At 52.3% G+C, this 15,024-nt stretch overlaps 2 protein-coding genes across 3 annotated transcripts in view; one reads left to right on the forward strand and one right to left on the reverse strand.

Moving 5' to 3' along the window:
- LOC137358281 (synapsin-1-like) overlaps positions 1-15,024 on the forward strand; it is a 193,336-nt gene that overhangs the window by 46,816 nt on the left and 131,496 nt on the right.
- LOC137358283 (metalloproteinase inhibitor 2-like) lies at positions 732-9,241 on the reverse strand. Of its 2 annotated transcripts, none has more exons than XM_068024196.1 (6): positions 9,085-9,241; positions 6,431-6,648; positions 3,833-3,933; positions 3,317-3,434; positions 2,877-3,001; positions 732-1,852 (listed from the first exon to the last, which is right to left on the reverse strand). In XM_068024196.1, exons 2-6 carry the CDS (start codon positions 6,552-6,554, stop codon positions 1,655-1,657), a joined length of 666 nt encoding a protein of 221 aa, XP_067880297.1. In that variant the 5' UTR covers positions 6,555-6,648; positions 9,085-9,241; the 3' UTR covers positions 732-1,654. The 2 variants fall into 2 exon arrangements, with proteins under 2 accessions (XP_067880297.1, XP_067880298.1); XM_068024197.1 differs by lacking the exon at positions 9,085-9,241 and adding an exon at positions 7,262-7,399.

Genomic DNA, 15,024 nt, shown 5'->3' on the forward strand with positions numbered 1-15,024 from the left:
AGAAGGTGACGGTGAGCCGCCTTCTTGAGCGCAACTGAGTGTCGCACTGGGCCATTTCAGAGGGCAGTTACCAGTCAACCACATTGCTCTGGGCTCTGAAATCACATGTTGGCCAGACCCGGTAACCTTGGCAGATTTCTTTCTCCAAAGGGCATGAGTGTAACCGTGTGATGCTGGTAGTTTCGCGGCCCCCTTTTCCCCGCGACCCGCCTTTTTATTCCAGATTTATTTGATTAACTGAGTTTAGACTCCCGGCCAGCTGCCCGGACGGGATAGGTATCTGCAGAACATCATGGTGTACTAGGCCCGGAGCACAACCCCTCTGCTACAGGTCGAGCTCTTCCCACGCCCCGCCTTGCTCGGGGCACCCACAGTTCTCCCCCCCACCCCCCAACCCCCAACCCCGCTGCCCTGTCTCGGGGGATGTGGTGGACCCCGGCAGTTTGGCGAGGGCAGTTGCTCCCTCCTTGGCCTAACTCGGAGCCGAGCGCCCTCTGACAGGGTATCTACAGCCCAGGAAACAGGCCATTGGACCCACCCGCTCCGTGCCGGAATTTCTGCTCCACAGCAGCCTCCTCCCACCCCCCCTACTTCATCTCTCCGAAGCTGAACACAGAGAGGAATTTGTGACCGAACGTTTCCTCATTCATTCCACAAATGACGGACAGTTTTGAGTTTGTTCACCAGACCTACCGACCCCTGTACAAAACGATATATATATATATACAGAGTCAGTGGTGCAACTTGTGTTTTTATTTTCTTAAAAAGAACTCATCTGGAATTTAAACAGTTGCGTTTTACAAAAAGAAATAATAAGTTATCTCGAAAAAAAAAATTAGAGGCAGCTGTTGGAAAATGGAGGACGTTTTGTCTGAAATGGAGGCAGTTTGGGGGGGGTGGTTGGAGGGGGGTTTGGTGGTTTGGGGAAAGGGGAGGTTTGTAGGGCGGGGCAATAATATTCTTCAGGGCATGAGTGATGGGGAGAGAGAGAGAGAGAGAGAGAGAGAAAAATAGACCGAAAGGGAAGGTAAAGGGCCATTTCGTGAAATGGCGCCAACCATTTCCAGCTCATGGCTCGAATGCCTTTAGCCACAACCTCCAGGTGAAGAGGCCTCAGGACGGAGGAGGTGGCCATTTTGTTTGTGAGCTATTCCCAGCATGCATTGCAGGTGGGCCAATGCGGGTGGGCCTCTGCGTGCCAAGAGTCGCGGGGGCAGGCGCTAGATAAGGGCGGCGGCGGCAGGGGGGGGGCGAGGGGAATACCAGCGCCATGTGTAAGAGTTGGCAAGGGGGTCCCGTTTCAGGTAGAGCAGGGCACGGAGTGACGGCCATTTTACTTACAAAATGGCCGCCTCCACGAGGCCGCAAAATTCTCCGATTGCTCGATCACTCCAGGAATGGGAGTGAAACAAAAGTCAACAAAAGCGATGCCCCAGCCCTCCCCAGACGACAGCACAGCCTGCTCCCCCAGGAATAGGAGCTGATACGGGGATCTGGGAGGTGGTTGTTGGGCGGGAACAGTTTGAAGAGAACGCAGTGCGGTTTATAGCGGGGGAGCAAGAGCTGAAAAGCAGGCGGCTTAAAGAAAAAAATAACAGTTGGGTTAATTTCGCTCGGGAACGGCTCCTTCGTCCAGGACTTTCCCTTCCGCTGGTTACTGATTCTCGCTTCTGAGGAAGGATCTGGACCTGGGAATCTTGCCCGTGTCCCACTGGCACATGCCAGACGGCTTCATGCTGCAAGCGTAGCGTTGGCTTTGAGCTCCCTCCCACTTTCCGTTGAGGATTCCGTCAGTCCAGAGGCACTGATTATCCGCGGAGAGACTGCACGGCAAGGATAGGCAGGGAATGATCTGCAGGAGACACACAAGGAGGGGAGCCATATTACAGTCACCATCCACTTCCTGTTTCCCGTCGAGTCCAGAAACCCGGAAATCTATACAGACTGCCCCACACGCGGTTAGATCGGGGATTAAACCAGGAGTCCATTCCCCACACGCTGTTAAATCTGCAGTCTAGTGGGAGTTTTACTCTGTTTCTAACCCCCGTGCTGTCCCTGTCCTGGGAGTGTTTGATGGGGACAGTGTAGAGGGAGCTTTACTCTGTATCTAACCCCCGTGCTGTCCCTGTCCTGGGAGTGTTTGATGGGGGACAGTGTAGAGGGAGCTTTACTCTGTATCTAACCCCCGTGCTGTCCCTGTCCTGGGAGTGTTTGATGGGGGACAGTGTAGAGGGAGCTTTACTCTGTATCTAACCCCCGTGCTGTCTCTGTCCTGGGGGTGTTTGATGGGGACAGTGTAGAGGGAGCTTTACTCTGTATCTAACCCCCGTGCTGTACCTGTCCTGGGAGTGTTTGATGGGGACAGTGTAGAGGGAGCTTTACTCTGTATCTAACCCCCGTACTGTACCTGTCCTGGGGAGTGTTTGATGGGGGACAGTGTAGAGGGAGCTTTACTCTGTATCTAACCCCTGTGCTGTACCTGTCCTGGGAGTGTTTGATGGGGACAATGTAGAGGGAGCTTTACTCTGTATCTAACCCCCGTGCTGTCCCTGTCCTGGGAGTGTTTGATGGGGACAATGTAGTGGGAGCTTTACTCTGTATCTAACCCCCGTGCTGTCCCTGTCCTGGGAGTGTTTGATGGGGGACAGTGTAGAGGGAGCTTTACTCTGTATCTAACCCCCGTGCTGGACCTGTCCTGGGAGTGTTTGATGGGGACAATGTAGAGGGAGCTTTACTCTGTATCTAACCCCCGTGCTCTACCTGTCCTGGGAGTGTTTGATGGGGACAGTGTAGAGGGAGCTTTACTCTGTATCTAACCCCCGTGCTCTACCTGTCCTGGGAGTGTTTGATGGGGACAGTGTAGAGGTGTGACGTACCATGCACTGACAGCCAGCTCTGTATCTCTCATCCAGATTTGTCCTCTGTGCTGGTGTCAGCTGACTCCAGGGTTTGTTAAAGCTGCAGATGTTGATGTACATTTTCCCGTCACTCTCCACATTCCCTGCAGGAGAAAGAGGCAAGAAGACGTCAAGTACCAATCCGTCCGGACCCCGACACCCACCCGGGCACCACACTTTGGGAAGTCTGTTCGCAGACGACCCTCATCCCCTGGTGCCATTCCGGTAAATCTCCTCTTGACCTTCTCTGCTCCCAGGGCGGGGGGGGGAACCATCCCAGCTTCCTCCGTCGGCCGCTGGGATCTGAACCTGACCGGGAGTCCGCTCAGACAAGGGTTGGGGGAGGGGGCGAGCGGAGAAGGAGGTCTGTCCGTCAGGGGACGTGAGCGAGGAAATCTCCGGGGGGGGGGGAACCGTACCTGACAGGACATAGTCCTCATTCATCTGATCTGCTTCGAGCACGAGCCCGCAGACTAAGTCAGCACGGGGCGTGTAGACGTACTGAACCTCCTCGACCTTCTCGAAACCCTTGTACATCTGCCAGGAAAGACAAGGATGCAAAGATGGATTAGACACAGACCCATTCTCCCTGCTGGACTGATCCACACATCATGCCACGATCACCCAAAATTACCAGCACCAGGGTGGGCTGAATGGCCTCCTCCTGTTCCTGTGTAACAGGCTCGAGGGGCTGAATGGGCCTCCTCCTGTTCCTGTGTGACAGGCTCGAGAGGGGCTGAATGGGCCTCCTCCTGTTCCTGTGTAACAGGCTCGAGGAGGGGGGCTGAATGGGGCCTCCTCCTGTTCCTGTGTAACAGGCTCGAGGAGGGGGGCTGAATGGGGCCTCCTCCTGTTCCTGTGTAACAGGCTCGAGGAGGGGGGCTGAATGGGGCCTCCTCCTGTTCTGTAACCATTCTCTGATCCTATAGCCTTACCTTTTGTTGTTGGACTTCATACTGGATCCAATGAAAGGCATTCGGATCGCTGCTGTTGTCTCTGGCGACGAGCTTTGATCCCACTATTTTCCCCTTGATAACTGTGGATCATAATAAGAGGTCGCCACGTTAATAGGAGCCGAGGGGGCGGCGGCGGCAAAGAGAACGCTGGGAGTTAGGCCTGGTGAAGGAGCAGTCCGCAGTAGGCCGGGAGCCAGACCACGGTTTTTGTGTTCATTGTCAGGCCTTTTGGGTGGGACTCGGAGCCGAGATAGCCTCTGCTCTGGAACTCAGTGCGGGGCAAAGAACTAATGGGAATAGTCGTGAGGACTTGTACTCTCGAGCTGTTGACTGGCATTGAGGTGGGAACCACATACAGCAGTGAGTCAGGGAAAACATGACCTTTCACTGCTTGGATGAAGTAATGTTCCAACGGGATTAATTCCAAACCTCTGGCACACTATAATCTTACAAGGGGCAATTACCTGACCTCATTCCCCGCCACACCCAATCCAAACAACACTGGGTGATATTTCTCTTCCTCTCTCACTCTCTCTCTCTCTCTCTCTCTCTCTCTGCTTCCGAGGGATGTCAGATTATGACCTCTCTTTCCGCTGCATTTTCCCCTCATTGGCAGGAAGTGGCCATCTCGGGAGGGTCAACCACGGAGAGAGGCCGGGGACATGGATGTGACACCCAGCATCCAGATCCGACCGGGAACTGCCCAGAGCAAATAATCCCAATCGCTCCTGATCCCAGTCACCTCTCTTCTGAAGTCAGTTCAGATTTCACTCCCGGTGGCAACAGCAATAAACTGCATTTATAAAGCGCCCTTCATGTGGCAGCAAGTCACAAGGTGCCTCCGCACAGGTCTGAATCCAATAAAGTTCGAAACCGAGCTGTGTAAGGGGATAGCAGGGACAGGTGACCAACAGAACGGTCAAAGACCGTCTTAAAGGAGGAGGGAGAGAGGGAGGCAGAATCCCAATGGACCCAAATCCCTTCCCATTCACTCCCACTGTACACAATCCTAATGGACCCAAATCCATTCCCATTCACTCCCACTGTACACAATCCCAATGGACCCAAATCCCTTCCCATTCACTCCCACTGTACACAATCCCAATGGACCCAAACCCCTTCCCATTCACTCCCACCGTACACAATCCCAATGGACCCAAACCCCTTCCCGTTCACTCCCACTGTACACAATCCCAATGGACCCAAATCCCATTCCCGTTCACTCCCATTGTACACAATCCCAATGGACCCAAACCCCTTCCCGTTCACTCCCACTGTACACAATCCCAATGGACCCAAATCCCATTCCCGTTCACTCCCATTGTACACAATCCCAATGGACCCAAACCCCTTCCCATTCACTCCCACCGTACACAATCCCAATGGACCCAAACCCCTTCCCATTCACTCCCACTGTACACAATCCCAATGGACCCAAACCCCTTCCCATTCACTCCCACTGTACACAATCCCAATGGACCCAAACCCCTTCCCATTCACTCCCATTGTACACAATCCCAATGGACCCAAACCCCTTCCCATTCACTCCCACCGTACACAATCCCAATGGACCCAAACCCCTTCCCGTTCACTCCCATTGTACACAATCCCAATGGACCCAAACCCCTTCCCATTCACTCCCACCGTACACAATCCCAATGGACCCAAACCCCTTCCCGTTCACTCCCATTGTACACAATCCCAATGGACCTAAACCCCTTCCCATTCACTCCCACTGTGCACAATCCCAATGGTCCCAAACCCCTTCCCGTTCAGTCCCACTGTACACAATCCCAATGGACCCAAACCCCTTCCCATTCACTCCCACTGTACACAGTTCTAATGGACCCAAACCCCTTCCCATTCACTCCCAGTGTACACAATCCCAATGGACCCAAACTCCTTCCCATTCGCTCCCACTGTACACAATTCTAATGGACCCAAACCCCTTCCCATTCACTCCCACTGTACACAATCCCAATGGACCCAGACCCCTTCCCATTCACTCCCACCTTACACAATCCTAATGGACCTAAACCCCTTCCCATTCACTCCCACTGTGCACAATCCCAATGGTCCCAAACCCCTTCCCGTTCAGTCCCACTGTACACAATCCCAATGGACCCAAACCCCTTCCCATTCACTCCCACTGTACACAGTTCTAATGGACCCAAACCCCTTCCCATTCACTCCCAGTGTACACAATCCTAATGGACCCAAACCCCTTCCCATTCGCTCCCATTGTACACAATCCCAATGGACCTAAACCCCTTCCCATTCACTTCACACCCACTGTACACAATCCCAATGGACCCAAACCCCTTCCCATTCACTCCCACTGTACACAATCCCAATGGACCCAGACCCCTTCCCATTCACTCCCACCTTACACAATCCTAATGGACCCAAACCCCTTCCCTTTCACTCCGATGATACACAATCCCAATGGACTCAAACCCCTTCCCGTTCACTTCCACCGTTCACAATCCCAATGGACCCCAAACCCCTTCCCATTCACTCCCATTGAACACAATTGCAAATCCTTCCCGGAGGGCTGGTGGGAATGTTGGCACTCACCCACATCGGACTGACAGTAAGCTTGCTGGGGATGAGATGGGCCACAGCTGCAAGCGTCAGACTGCTGTTGCACGGTCAGGAGCAGAAGCCCGGTGGCCAGGAACCCAAAGATGTTGCAGCTCATGGTTGTCTTGTTAATGAGTCGAAGGGACAGTGTGAGTTTCAGGATGAGTGGCGGTGACCGAGAGGAGGGACAGTATCGGCTGAGACTGATCGATCTGGAGAGAGAGAGAGAGAGTTAGATTCACCATAGATCCATTGCAAACCTTGAACGCAACATTGCACAGATAAACGCAGTCTAGACTGTCTGCCTCTCCCGCTGTCTCTGTCTGTCAATTGCTTTCTCTCTCTCCGTTTCTCTCTCTCCCTCCGTCACACTCTCTCTCCGTCTCTCCGTCTTGCTCTCTCTACATCTCGCTCTCTCTCCCTCTGTCTTGCTCTCTCTCTTTCTCTCCGCCTATATTTGTCTCTCCGTCTCTCTGTCTCTCCCTCTGTCTGTCTCTCTCTCTCTCTCTCCTGTCTCTCCCTCACTTTCTCTGTCTGTCTGTCTCTCTCTGCCTCTCCCTCTATCTCTGTCCCTCTACCTCTCTCTCACGCTATATTTATTTCTATCTGTCTCTCTGTCCCTCTCTCTCTGTCTCTGTCTCTGTCTCGCCCTCTATCTCTGTTTCTGTCCATGCTCTTTTCTCTCTCGCTCTGTCTTTCTCTCTCTTTGTCTCCCTCTCCCCCCGTTCTTTCTCTCTCGCCCCCCCCACCCCCCCCTCTCTGTGGAGAACTGGCAGCACTGTACGGCCCCCATTCCCCGCTCTACCCCACTGTTTGTCTCATTACCTGGCCCAGCCCAGTGTCTCTCGGATGACAGCGAGCAGTTTGAAATTGAACAGTGAGCCCAGTTATTTAAGGGAAGTGACAAGGCAGCTGGTTTCCTCTGTGTAGCGGATCGCTGGTCATTTCAACCGGATCCCCGAGTAAACAGACCACATTTCACAACAGCAGTCAGTCCCCTTGTGAAATCTGAACACCGGAGTTCACGGGCAAGGTGACACTGGCCTTTCACCTCTGACCTTTCAGCTTTAACCTCAGCTGATGGATTTGGGCAGCTCCTGACGGATGTTTAGGCAAAGAGACAGAGGGAGAAAAACTGAGAGAGAGAGAGAACGTGAATGTGAGAGGAATGCCCATGAGCTCTGGTCTGTCTGCAAAAGCTGTGCCCAGTCATGAGACACAACAGAATGGAAACTCTCGGCACCCCCATCACAACTAATCTCACTGCCCCGCTCTCTCCCCATAGCCCTGTATCAATCCCAAACTAATCCCACTGCCCCGCTCTTCCCCCCAATGCCCTGTATCGATCCAAAACTAATCCCACTGCCCCGCTCTCTCTCCATAGCCCTGTATCAATCCCAAACTAATCCCACTGCCCCGCTCTCTCCCCATAGCCCTGTATCAATCCACTAACTAATCCCACTGCCCCACTGTCTCCCCATAGCCCTGTATCAATCCCAAACTAATCCCACTGTCCCGCTCTTCCCCCCTAGCCCTGTATCGATCCAAAACTAATCCCACTGCCCCGCTCTTCCCCCCCATAGCCCTGTATCGATCCAAAACTAATCCCACTGCCCCGCTCTTCCCCCCCATAGCCCTGTATCGATCCACAAACTAATCCCACTGCCCCGCTCTCTCCCCATAGCCCTGTATCAATCCACAAACTAATCCCACTGCCCCGCTCTCTTCCCATAGCCCTGTATCAATCCCCAAACTAATCCCACTGCCCCACTCTCTCCCCATAGCCCTGTATCAATCCCCAAACTAATCCCACTAACCCAGTCTCTCCCCATAGCCCCGTATCAATCCCCAAACTAATCCCACTGCCCCACTCTCTTCCCATAGCCCTGTATCAATCCCCAAACTAATCCCACTGCCCCGCTCTCTTCCCATAGCCCCGTATCAATCCCCAAACTAATCCCACTAACCCAGTCTCTCCCCATAGCCCTGTATCAATCCCCAAACTAATCCCACTGCCCCACTCTCTTCCCATAGCCCTGTATCAATCCCCAAACTAATCCCACTGCCCCGCTCTCTTCCCATAGCCCCGTATCAATCCCCAAACTAATCCCACTAACCCAGTCTCTCCCCATAGCCCTGTATCAATCCCCAAATGAATCCCACTGCCCCGCTCTCTTCCCATAGTCCTGTATCAATCCCCAAATGAATCCCACTGCCCCGCTCTCTTCCCATAGCCCTGTATCAATCCCCAAACTAATCCCACTGCCCACTCTCTCCCCATAGCCCTGTATCAATCCCCAAACTAATCCCACTAACCCAGTCTCTCCCCATAGCCCTGTATCAATCCCCAAACTAATCCCACTGCACCACTCTCTCCCCATAGCCCTGTACCAATCTCAAACTAATCCCACTGCCCCGCTCTCTTCCCAAAGCCCTGTATCAATCCCCAAACTAATCCCACTGCCCCGCTCTCCCCCTCTTTGAGTCTACCTGAGGACAAAGTTTTGCTCACTGCCAACTCAGCATGATAGTGCCCTCAGTGTGTGAGGCAGGCAGACCAGTTGTTGGCACAGGCACAGAAACACACACACACACACACAAACCTCAGCTGTCACACTCGGCAGGCCCCTTTCTAAGAAAGTTCTTACCTCCCAGTTAGGGTTGGCTCTTCCAGCTGTGTGTGTCCCTGTCTGCCTCGTCCATCTCTTATAAACCCTCAGCTGTCAGGCCCCTCCCCCCTCTGATCTGCTGGCAGCCAACTGCGCTCCTGACGCAAGGGTGATGTTGTGTGTCCGTCCGCCCTGTCTGTTAGGTATCCCCCTGGGAGAGGATCACATTCCAGAACGGATGCTCAAACATTCCAGATGCAGATTCTCGACTGGCTTTGCTATGACGTCACGGGGCCGTGAAGGTCTGTGGACAGGCAGTGCTCTGATTTGTGGGCTGCTAATTTGTAACAGCCGCTAATGTCTTTGACCTGATGTTTTGTTTATCTCTAGAAAACCTCTCCTCAACCCACACTATTCCCCCGCCTCACCCAATCCCGCAACCAAACTTCCTCCTATTGCCTCACCAACAGTTTTGATTTGACAGTTTTCCCAATTTGACATTTCAAAGAACATTATCCAGCTGTTCACTGTGATGTTGGCGGGGGGGAGTGGGGGGTACGTCAGAGGTCAGAAGTGAGATTGCCTCTCTCCCTGACAGCATCAGGGTCACCGAAAGGGTCACGGAAAGAATGCTGAAATGTCCTGGGAGTGTTTGATGGGGACAGTGTAGAGGGAGCTTTACTCTGTATCTAACCCCCGTACTGTACCTGTCCTGGGGAGTGTTTGACGGGGACAGTGTAGAGGGAGCTTTACTCTGTATCTAACCCCCCCGTGCTGTACCTGTCCTGGGGAGTGTTTGATGGGGACAGTGTAGAGGGAGCTTTACTCTGTATCTAACCCCCCCGTGCTGTACCTGTCCTGGGGAGTGTTTGATGGGGACAGTGTAGAGGGAGCTTTACTCTGTATCTAACCCCCCCGTGCTGTACCTGTCCTGGGGAGTGTTTGATGGGGACAGTGTAGAGGGAGCTTTACTCTGTATCTAACCCCCGTGCTGTCCCTCTCCTGGGAGTGTTTGATGGGGACAGTGTAGAGGGAGCTTTACTCTGTATCTAACCCCCGTGCTGTACCTGTCCTGGGGAGTGTTTGATGGGGACAGTGTAGAGGGAGCTTTACTCTGTATCTAACCCCCCGTGCTGTACCTGTCCTGGGGAGTGTTTGATGGGGACAGTGTAGAGGGAGCTTTACTCTGTATCTAACCCCCGTGCTGTCCCTCTCCTGGGAGTGTTTGATGGGGGACAGTGTCGAGGGAGCTTTACTCTGTATCTAACCCCCGTGCTGTACCTGTCCTGGGAGTGTTTGATGGGGGACAGTGTCGAGAGAGCTTTACTCTGTATCTAACCCCCGTGCTGTACCTGTCCTGTGGAGTGTTTGATGGGGGACAGTGTCGAGGGAGCTTTACTCTTGCATCTGAACTGGAGGGGCAACAATATCCTGGGCGGGAGGTTTGCTAGAGCTCTTCGGGAGGGTTTAAACTAGTTTGGCAGGGGGATGGGAACCGGAGCCACGGATCAGTGGATGGGGTAGCTGTTGAACAGGCAGATACAGAGTGCAGAGAGTCTGTGAGGAAGGTTAGACAGTTGGCAGGGCAAAGTTGCAGCCAGTATGATGGGTTGAAGTGTGTCTATTTTAACGCAAGAAGTGTCAGGAATAAGGGTGATGAACTTAGATCGTGGATCAGTACTTGGAGCTACGATGTTGTGGCCATTACGGAGACGTGGATATCACAGGGGCAGGAATGGATGTTGGATGTTCCGGGGTTTAGATGTTTCAAAAGGAATAGGGAGGGAGGTAAAAGAGGTGGGGGAGTGGCATTGTTAATCAGGGATAGTATCACAGCTGCAGAAAGGGAGGTCGTCGAGGAGGGTTTGTCTACTGAGTCAGTATGGGTGGAAGTCAGAAACAGGAAAGGAGCAGTCACTTTGTTGGGAGTTTTCTATAGACCCCCCAATAGCAGCAGAGACACGGGGGAACAGATTGGGAGGCAGATTTTGGAAAGGTGCAGAAGTAACAGGGTTGTTGTCATGGGTGACTTCAACTTCCCTAATATTGATTGGAACCTCCTTAGTGAAAATAGTTTGGATGGAGCAGTTTTTGTCAGGTGTGTCCAGGAAGGTTTCCTGACTCAATATGTAGATAGGCCGACTAGAGGGGAGACTATGTTGGACTTGGTGCTTGGCAACGAACCAGCCAGGTGGCAGATCTCTCGGTGGGAGAGCATTTCAGTGATAGTGATCACAACTCCCTGACCTTTACTATAGTCATGGAGAGGGACAGGAGCAGACGGGATGGGAAAATATTTAATTGGGGGAGGGGGAATTACAATGCTATTAGGCAGGAACTGGGGAGCATAAATTGGGAACAGATGTTCTCAGGGAAATGCACGACAGAAATGTGGAGGTTGTTTAGGGGGCACTTGCTGCGACTGCTGGATAGGTTTGTCCCGATGAGGCAGGGAAGGGATGGTAGGGTGAAGGAACCTTGGATGACAAGAGATGTGGAACAGCTAGTCAAGAGGAAGAAGGAAGCTTACTTAAGGTTGCGGAAGCAAGGATCAGACAGGGCTCTAGAGGGTTACAAGGTAGCCAGGAAGGAACTGAAGAATGGACTTAGGAGAGCTAGAAGGGGACATGAAAAAGTCTTGGCGGGTAGGATTAAGGAAAATCCCAAGGCGTTCTACACTTATGTGAGGAACAAGAGGATGGCCAGAGTGAGGGTAGGGCGGATCAGGGATAGTGGAGGGAACTTGTGCCTGGAGTTGGAGGAGGTAGGGGAGGTTCTAAATGAATACTTTGCTTCAGTATTCACTAGTGAGAGGGACCTGGTCGTTTGTGAGGACAGCGTGGAGCAGGCTGATATGCTTGAACAGGTTGAGGTTAAGAGGGAGGATGTGCTGGAAAGTTTGAATGATATGAGGATAGATAAGTCCCCGGGGCCAGACGGGATATACCCAAGGATATTACGGGAAGCGAGGGAAGAGATTACTGCGCCTTTGGCGATGATCTTTGCGTCCTCACTGTCCACTGGAGTAGTACCAGATGATTGGAGGGTGGCAAATGTTGTTCCCTTGTTCAAGAAAGGGAATAGGGATAACCCTGGGAATTATAGACCAGTCAGTCTTACGTCGGTAGTGGGCAAATTATTGGAGAGGATTCTGAGAGACAGGATTTATGATTACTTGGAAAAGCATAGTTTGATTAGAGATAGTCAGCATGGCTTTGTGAGGGGCAGGTCATGCCTCACAAGCCATATTGAATTCTTTGAAGATGTGACAAAACACATTGATGAAGGAAGAGCAGTGGATGTGGTGTATATGGATTTTAGCAAGGCGTTTGATAAGGTTCCCCATGGTAGGCTCATTCAGAAAGTAAGGAGGCATGGGATTCAGGGAAAGTTGGCTGTTTGGATACAAAATTGGCTGGCCCATAGAAGTCAGAGGGTGGTAGTCGATGGAAAGTATTCAGCCTGGAGCTCGGTGACCAGTGGTGTTCCACAAGGATCTGTTCTGGGACCTCTGCTCTTTGTGATTTTTATAAATGACTTGGATGAGGAGGTGGAAGGCTGGGTTAGTAAGTTTGCCGATGACACGAAGGTTGCTGGAGTTGTGGATAGTGTGGAAGGCTGTTGTAGGTTGCAATGGGACATTGACAGGATGCAGAGCTGGGCTGAGAAGTGGCAGATGGAGTTCAACCTGGAAAAGTGTGAAGTGATTCATTTTGGAAGGTCGAATTTGAATGCGGAATACAGGCTTAAAGACAGGATTCTTGGTAGTGTGGAGGAACAGAGGGATCTTGGGGTCCATGTCCATAGATCGCTCAAAGTTGCCACCCAAGTTGATAGGGTTGTTAAGAAGGCGTATGGTGTGTTGGCTTTCATTAACAGGGGGATTGAGTTTAAGAGCCACGAGGTTATGCTGTAGCTCTATAAAGCCCTGGTTAGACCACACTTGGAATATTGTGTTCTGTTCTGGTCGCCTCATTATAGGAAGGATGTGGAAGCTTTAGAGAGGGTGCAGAGGAGATTTACCAGGATGCTGCCTGGACTGGAGGGCATGTCCTTCGAAGAAAGATTGAGGGAGCTAGGGCTTTTCTCATTGGAGCGAAGAAGGATGAGAGGTGACTTGATAGAGGGGTACAAGATGATGAGAGGCATAGACAGAGTGGATAGCCAGAGACTTTTTCCCAGGGTGGAAAGGGCTATCACCAGGGGGTATAATTTTAAGGTGATTGGAGGAAGGTTTCGGGGAGATGTCAGAGGTAGGTTCTTTACACAGAGAGTGGTGGGTGTGTGGAATGCACTGCCAGCGGTGGTAGTAGAAGCAGATACATTAGGGGCATTGAAGTGACTCTTAGATAAGTACATGGATGATAGTAGAATGAAGGGTATGATCTTAGAGTAGGTTAAAGGTTCGACACAACATAGTGGGCCAAAGGGCCTGTACTGTGCTGTACTGTTCCATGTTCTATGTTCTAACTCAGTCCTCACACTGGGGCAGTGTTGTGCCTGGATTTGGGGGCCCTAGTCTCTGGAGTGGGATTTTGAAGCCACAACCTTCTGACTCAGAGCAGAGAGAGTGAAATTGACCAGAATATTTCGAAAAGCTTACCACTTAATACCAAAATAGTTTCTGTCTGTTGAAAGTTGTCTGCCATGTCTCACTTGGCCCTGAAGCCTGGTGGCTTGGATGTGGTAGGAAAAAGGTTGACCTAAGTCCCACACAGATTCCTGTAGTGAGCAGACTGATGTCATGGCTTTTCGCGATGGGTATAATGGACAATAGATGATCACCCCTGGGTCCTAGTGGGAGCTGCAAAGGTGATTCCTGCTATTGTCACTCAGCATCAGACCTGTAGTCAGGGCGGAAACACTAACAGGACATTGTCTTGTGAACTCTTGGCAGGTCCTGTTTCTCCGTGCAGTACAAATGGAATAACTTTCAGGATGTGCTGATGTGGTTCCAACATTCTTAACGCTTTGATAGATCACTCCCACCTTCTCCCCATATCCCTCAATCCCACCTTCTCCCCATATCCCTCACACCCCACCTACCTACCTTCTCCCCATAAGCCTCAATTCCCATCTACCCACCTTCTCCCCATATCCCTCACTCCGCCACCTACCCACCTTCTCCCCATATCCCTCACTATGCCACCGACCCATCTTCTCCCCATATCCCTCACTCCACCACCTACCCACCTTCTCCCCATATCCCTCAATCCCACCTTCTCCCGGTATCCCTCAATCCCACCTTCTCCCCATATCCCTCAATCCTACCTTCTCCCCATATGCCTCAATCCCACCTTCTCCCCATATCCCTCAATCCCACCTTCTCCCCATATCCCTCACACCCCACCTACCTACCTTCTCCCCATAAGCCTCAATTCCCATCTACCCACCTTCTCCCCATATCCCTCACTCCGCCACCAACCCATCTTCTCCCCATATCCCTCACTCCACCACCTACCCACCTCCTCCCCATATCCCTCAATCCTCCACCTACCCACCTTCTCCCCATATCCCTCACCCCGCCACCTACCCACAATTGTCCCCATATCCCTCAATCCCCACCTACCCACCTTCTCCTCATATCCCTCAATCCCCACCTACCCACCTTCTCCCCATATCCCTCACTCCCCACCGACCCACCTTCTCCCCATATCCCTCACTCCCACCTACCCTCCTTCTCCCCATATCCCTCAATCCCCACCTACCCACCTTCTTCCCATATCCCTCAATCCCCACCTACCCACCTTCTCCCCATATCCGTCACTACGCCACCTACCCACCTTCTCCCCCTATCCCTCACTACGCCACCTACCCACCTTCTCCCCATATCCCTCACTCCATCACCTACCCAATTTCTCCCCATATCCCTCAATCCTCCACCTACCCACCTCCTCCCCATATCCCTCAGTCCTCCACCTACCCACCTCCTCCCCATATCCCTCAATCCTCCACCTACCCAACTCCTCCCCATATCCC

Source organism: Heterodontus francisci, chromosome 49 (genome assembly GCF_036365525.1).
Source record: "Heterodontus francisci isolate sHetFra1 chromosome 49, sHetFra1.hap1, whole genome shotgun sequence".
NCBI lineage: Eukaryota > Metazoa > Chordata > Chondrichthyes > Heterodontiformes > Heterodontidae > Heterodontus > Heterodontus francisci.

Excerpts from the sequence above, each read along its gene's own strand:
- LOC137358283 (XM_068024196.1), bottom strand. The coding sequence starts at position 6,554 with ATGAGCTGCAACATCTTTGGGTTCCTGGCCACCGGGCTTCTGCTCCTG. Across the intron at positions 3,435-3,832 it reads ATGAAGTCCAACAACAAAAG|ATGTACAAGGGTTTCGAGAA; the intron begins GTAAGGCTATAG and ends CTTTCCTGGCAG. Across the intron at positions 3,002-3,316 it reads TGAGGACTATGTCCTGTCAG|GGAATGTGGAGAGTGACGGG; the intron begins GTACGGTTCCCC and ends TTTCTCCTGCAG.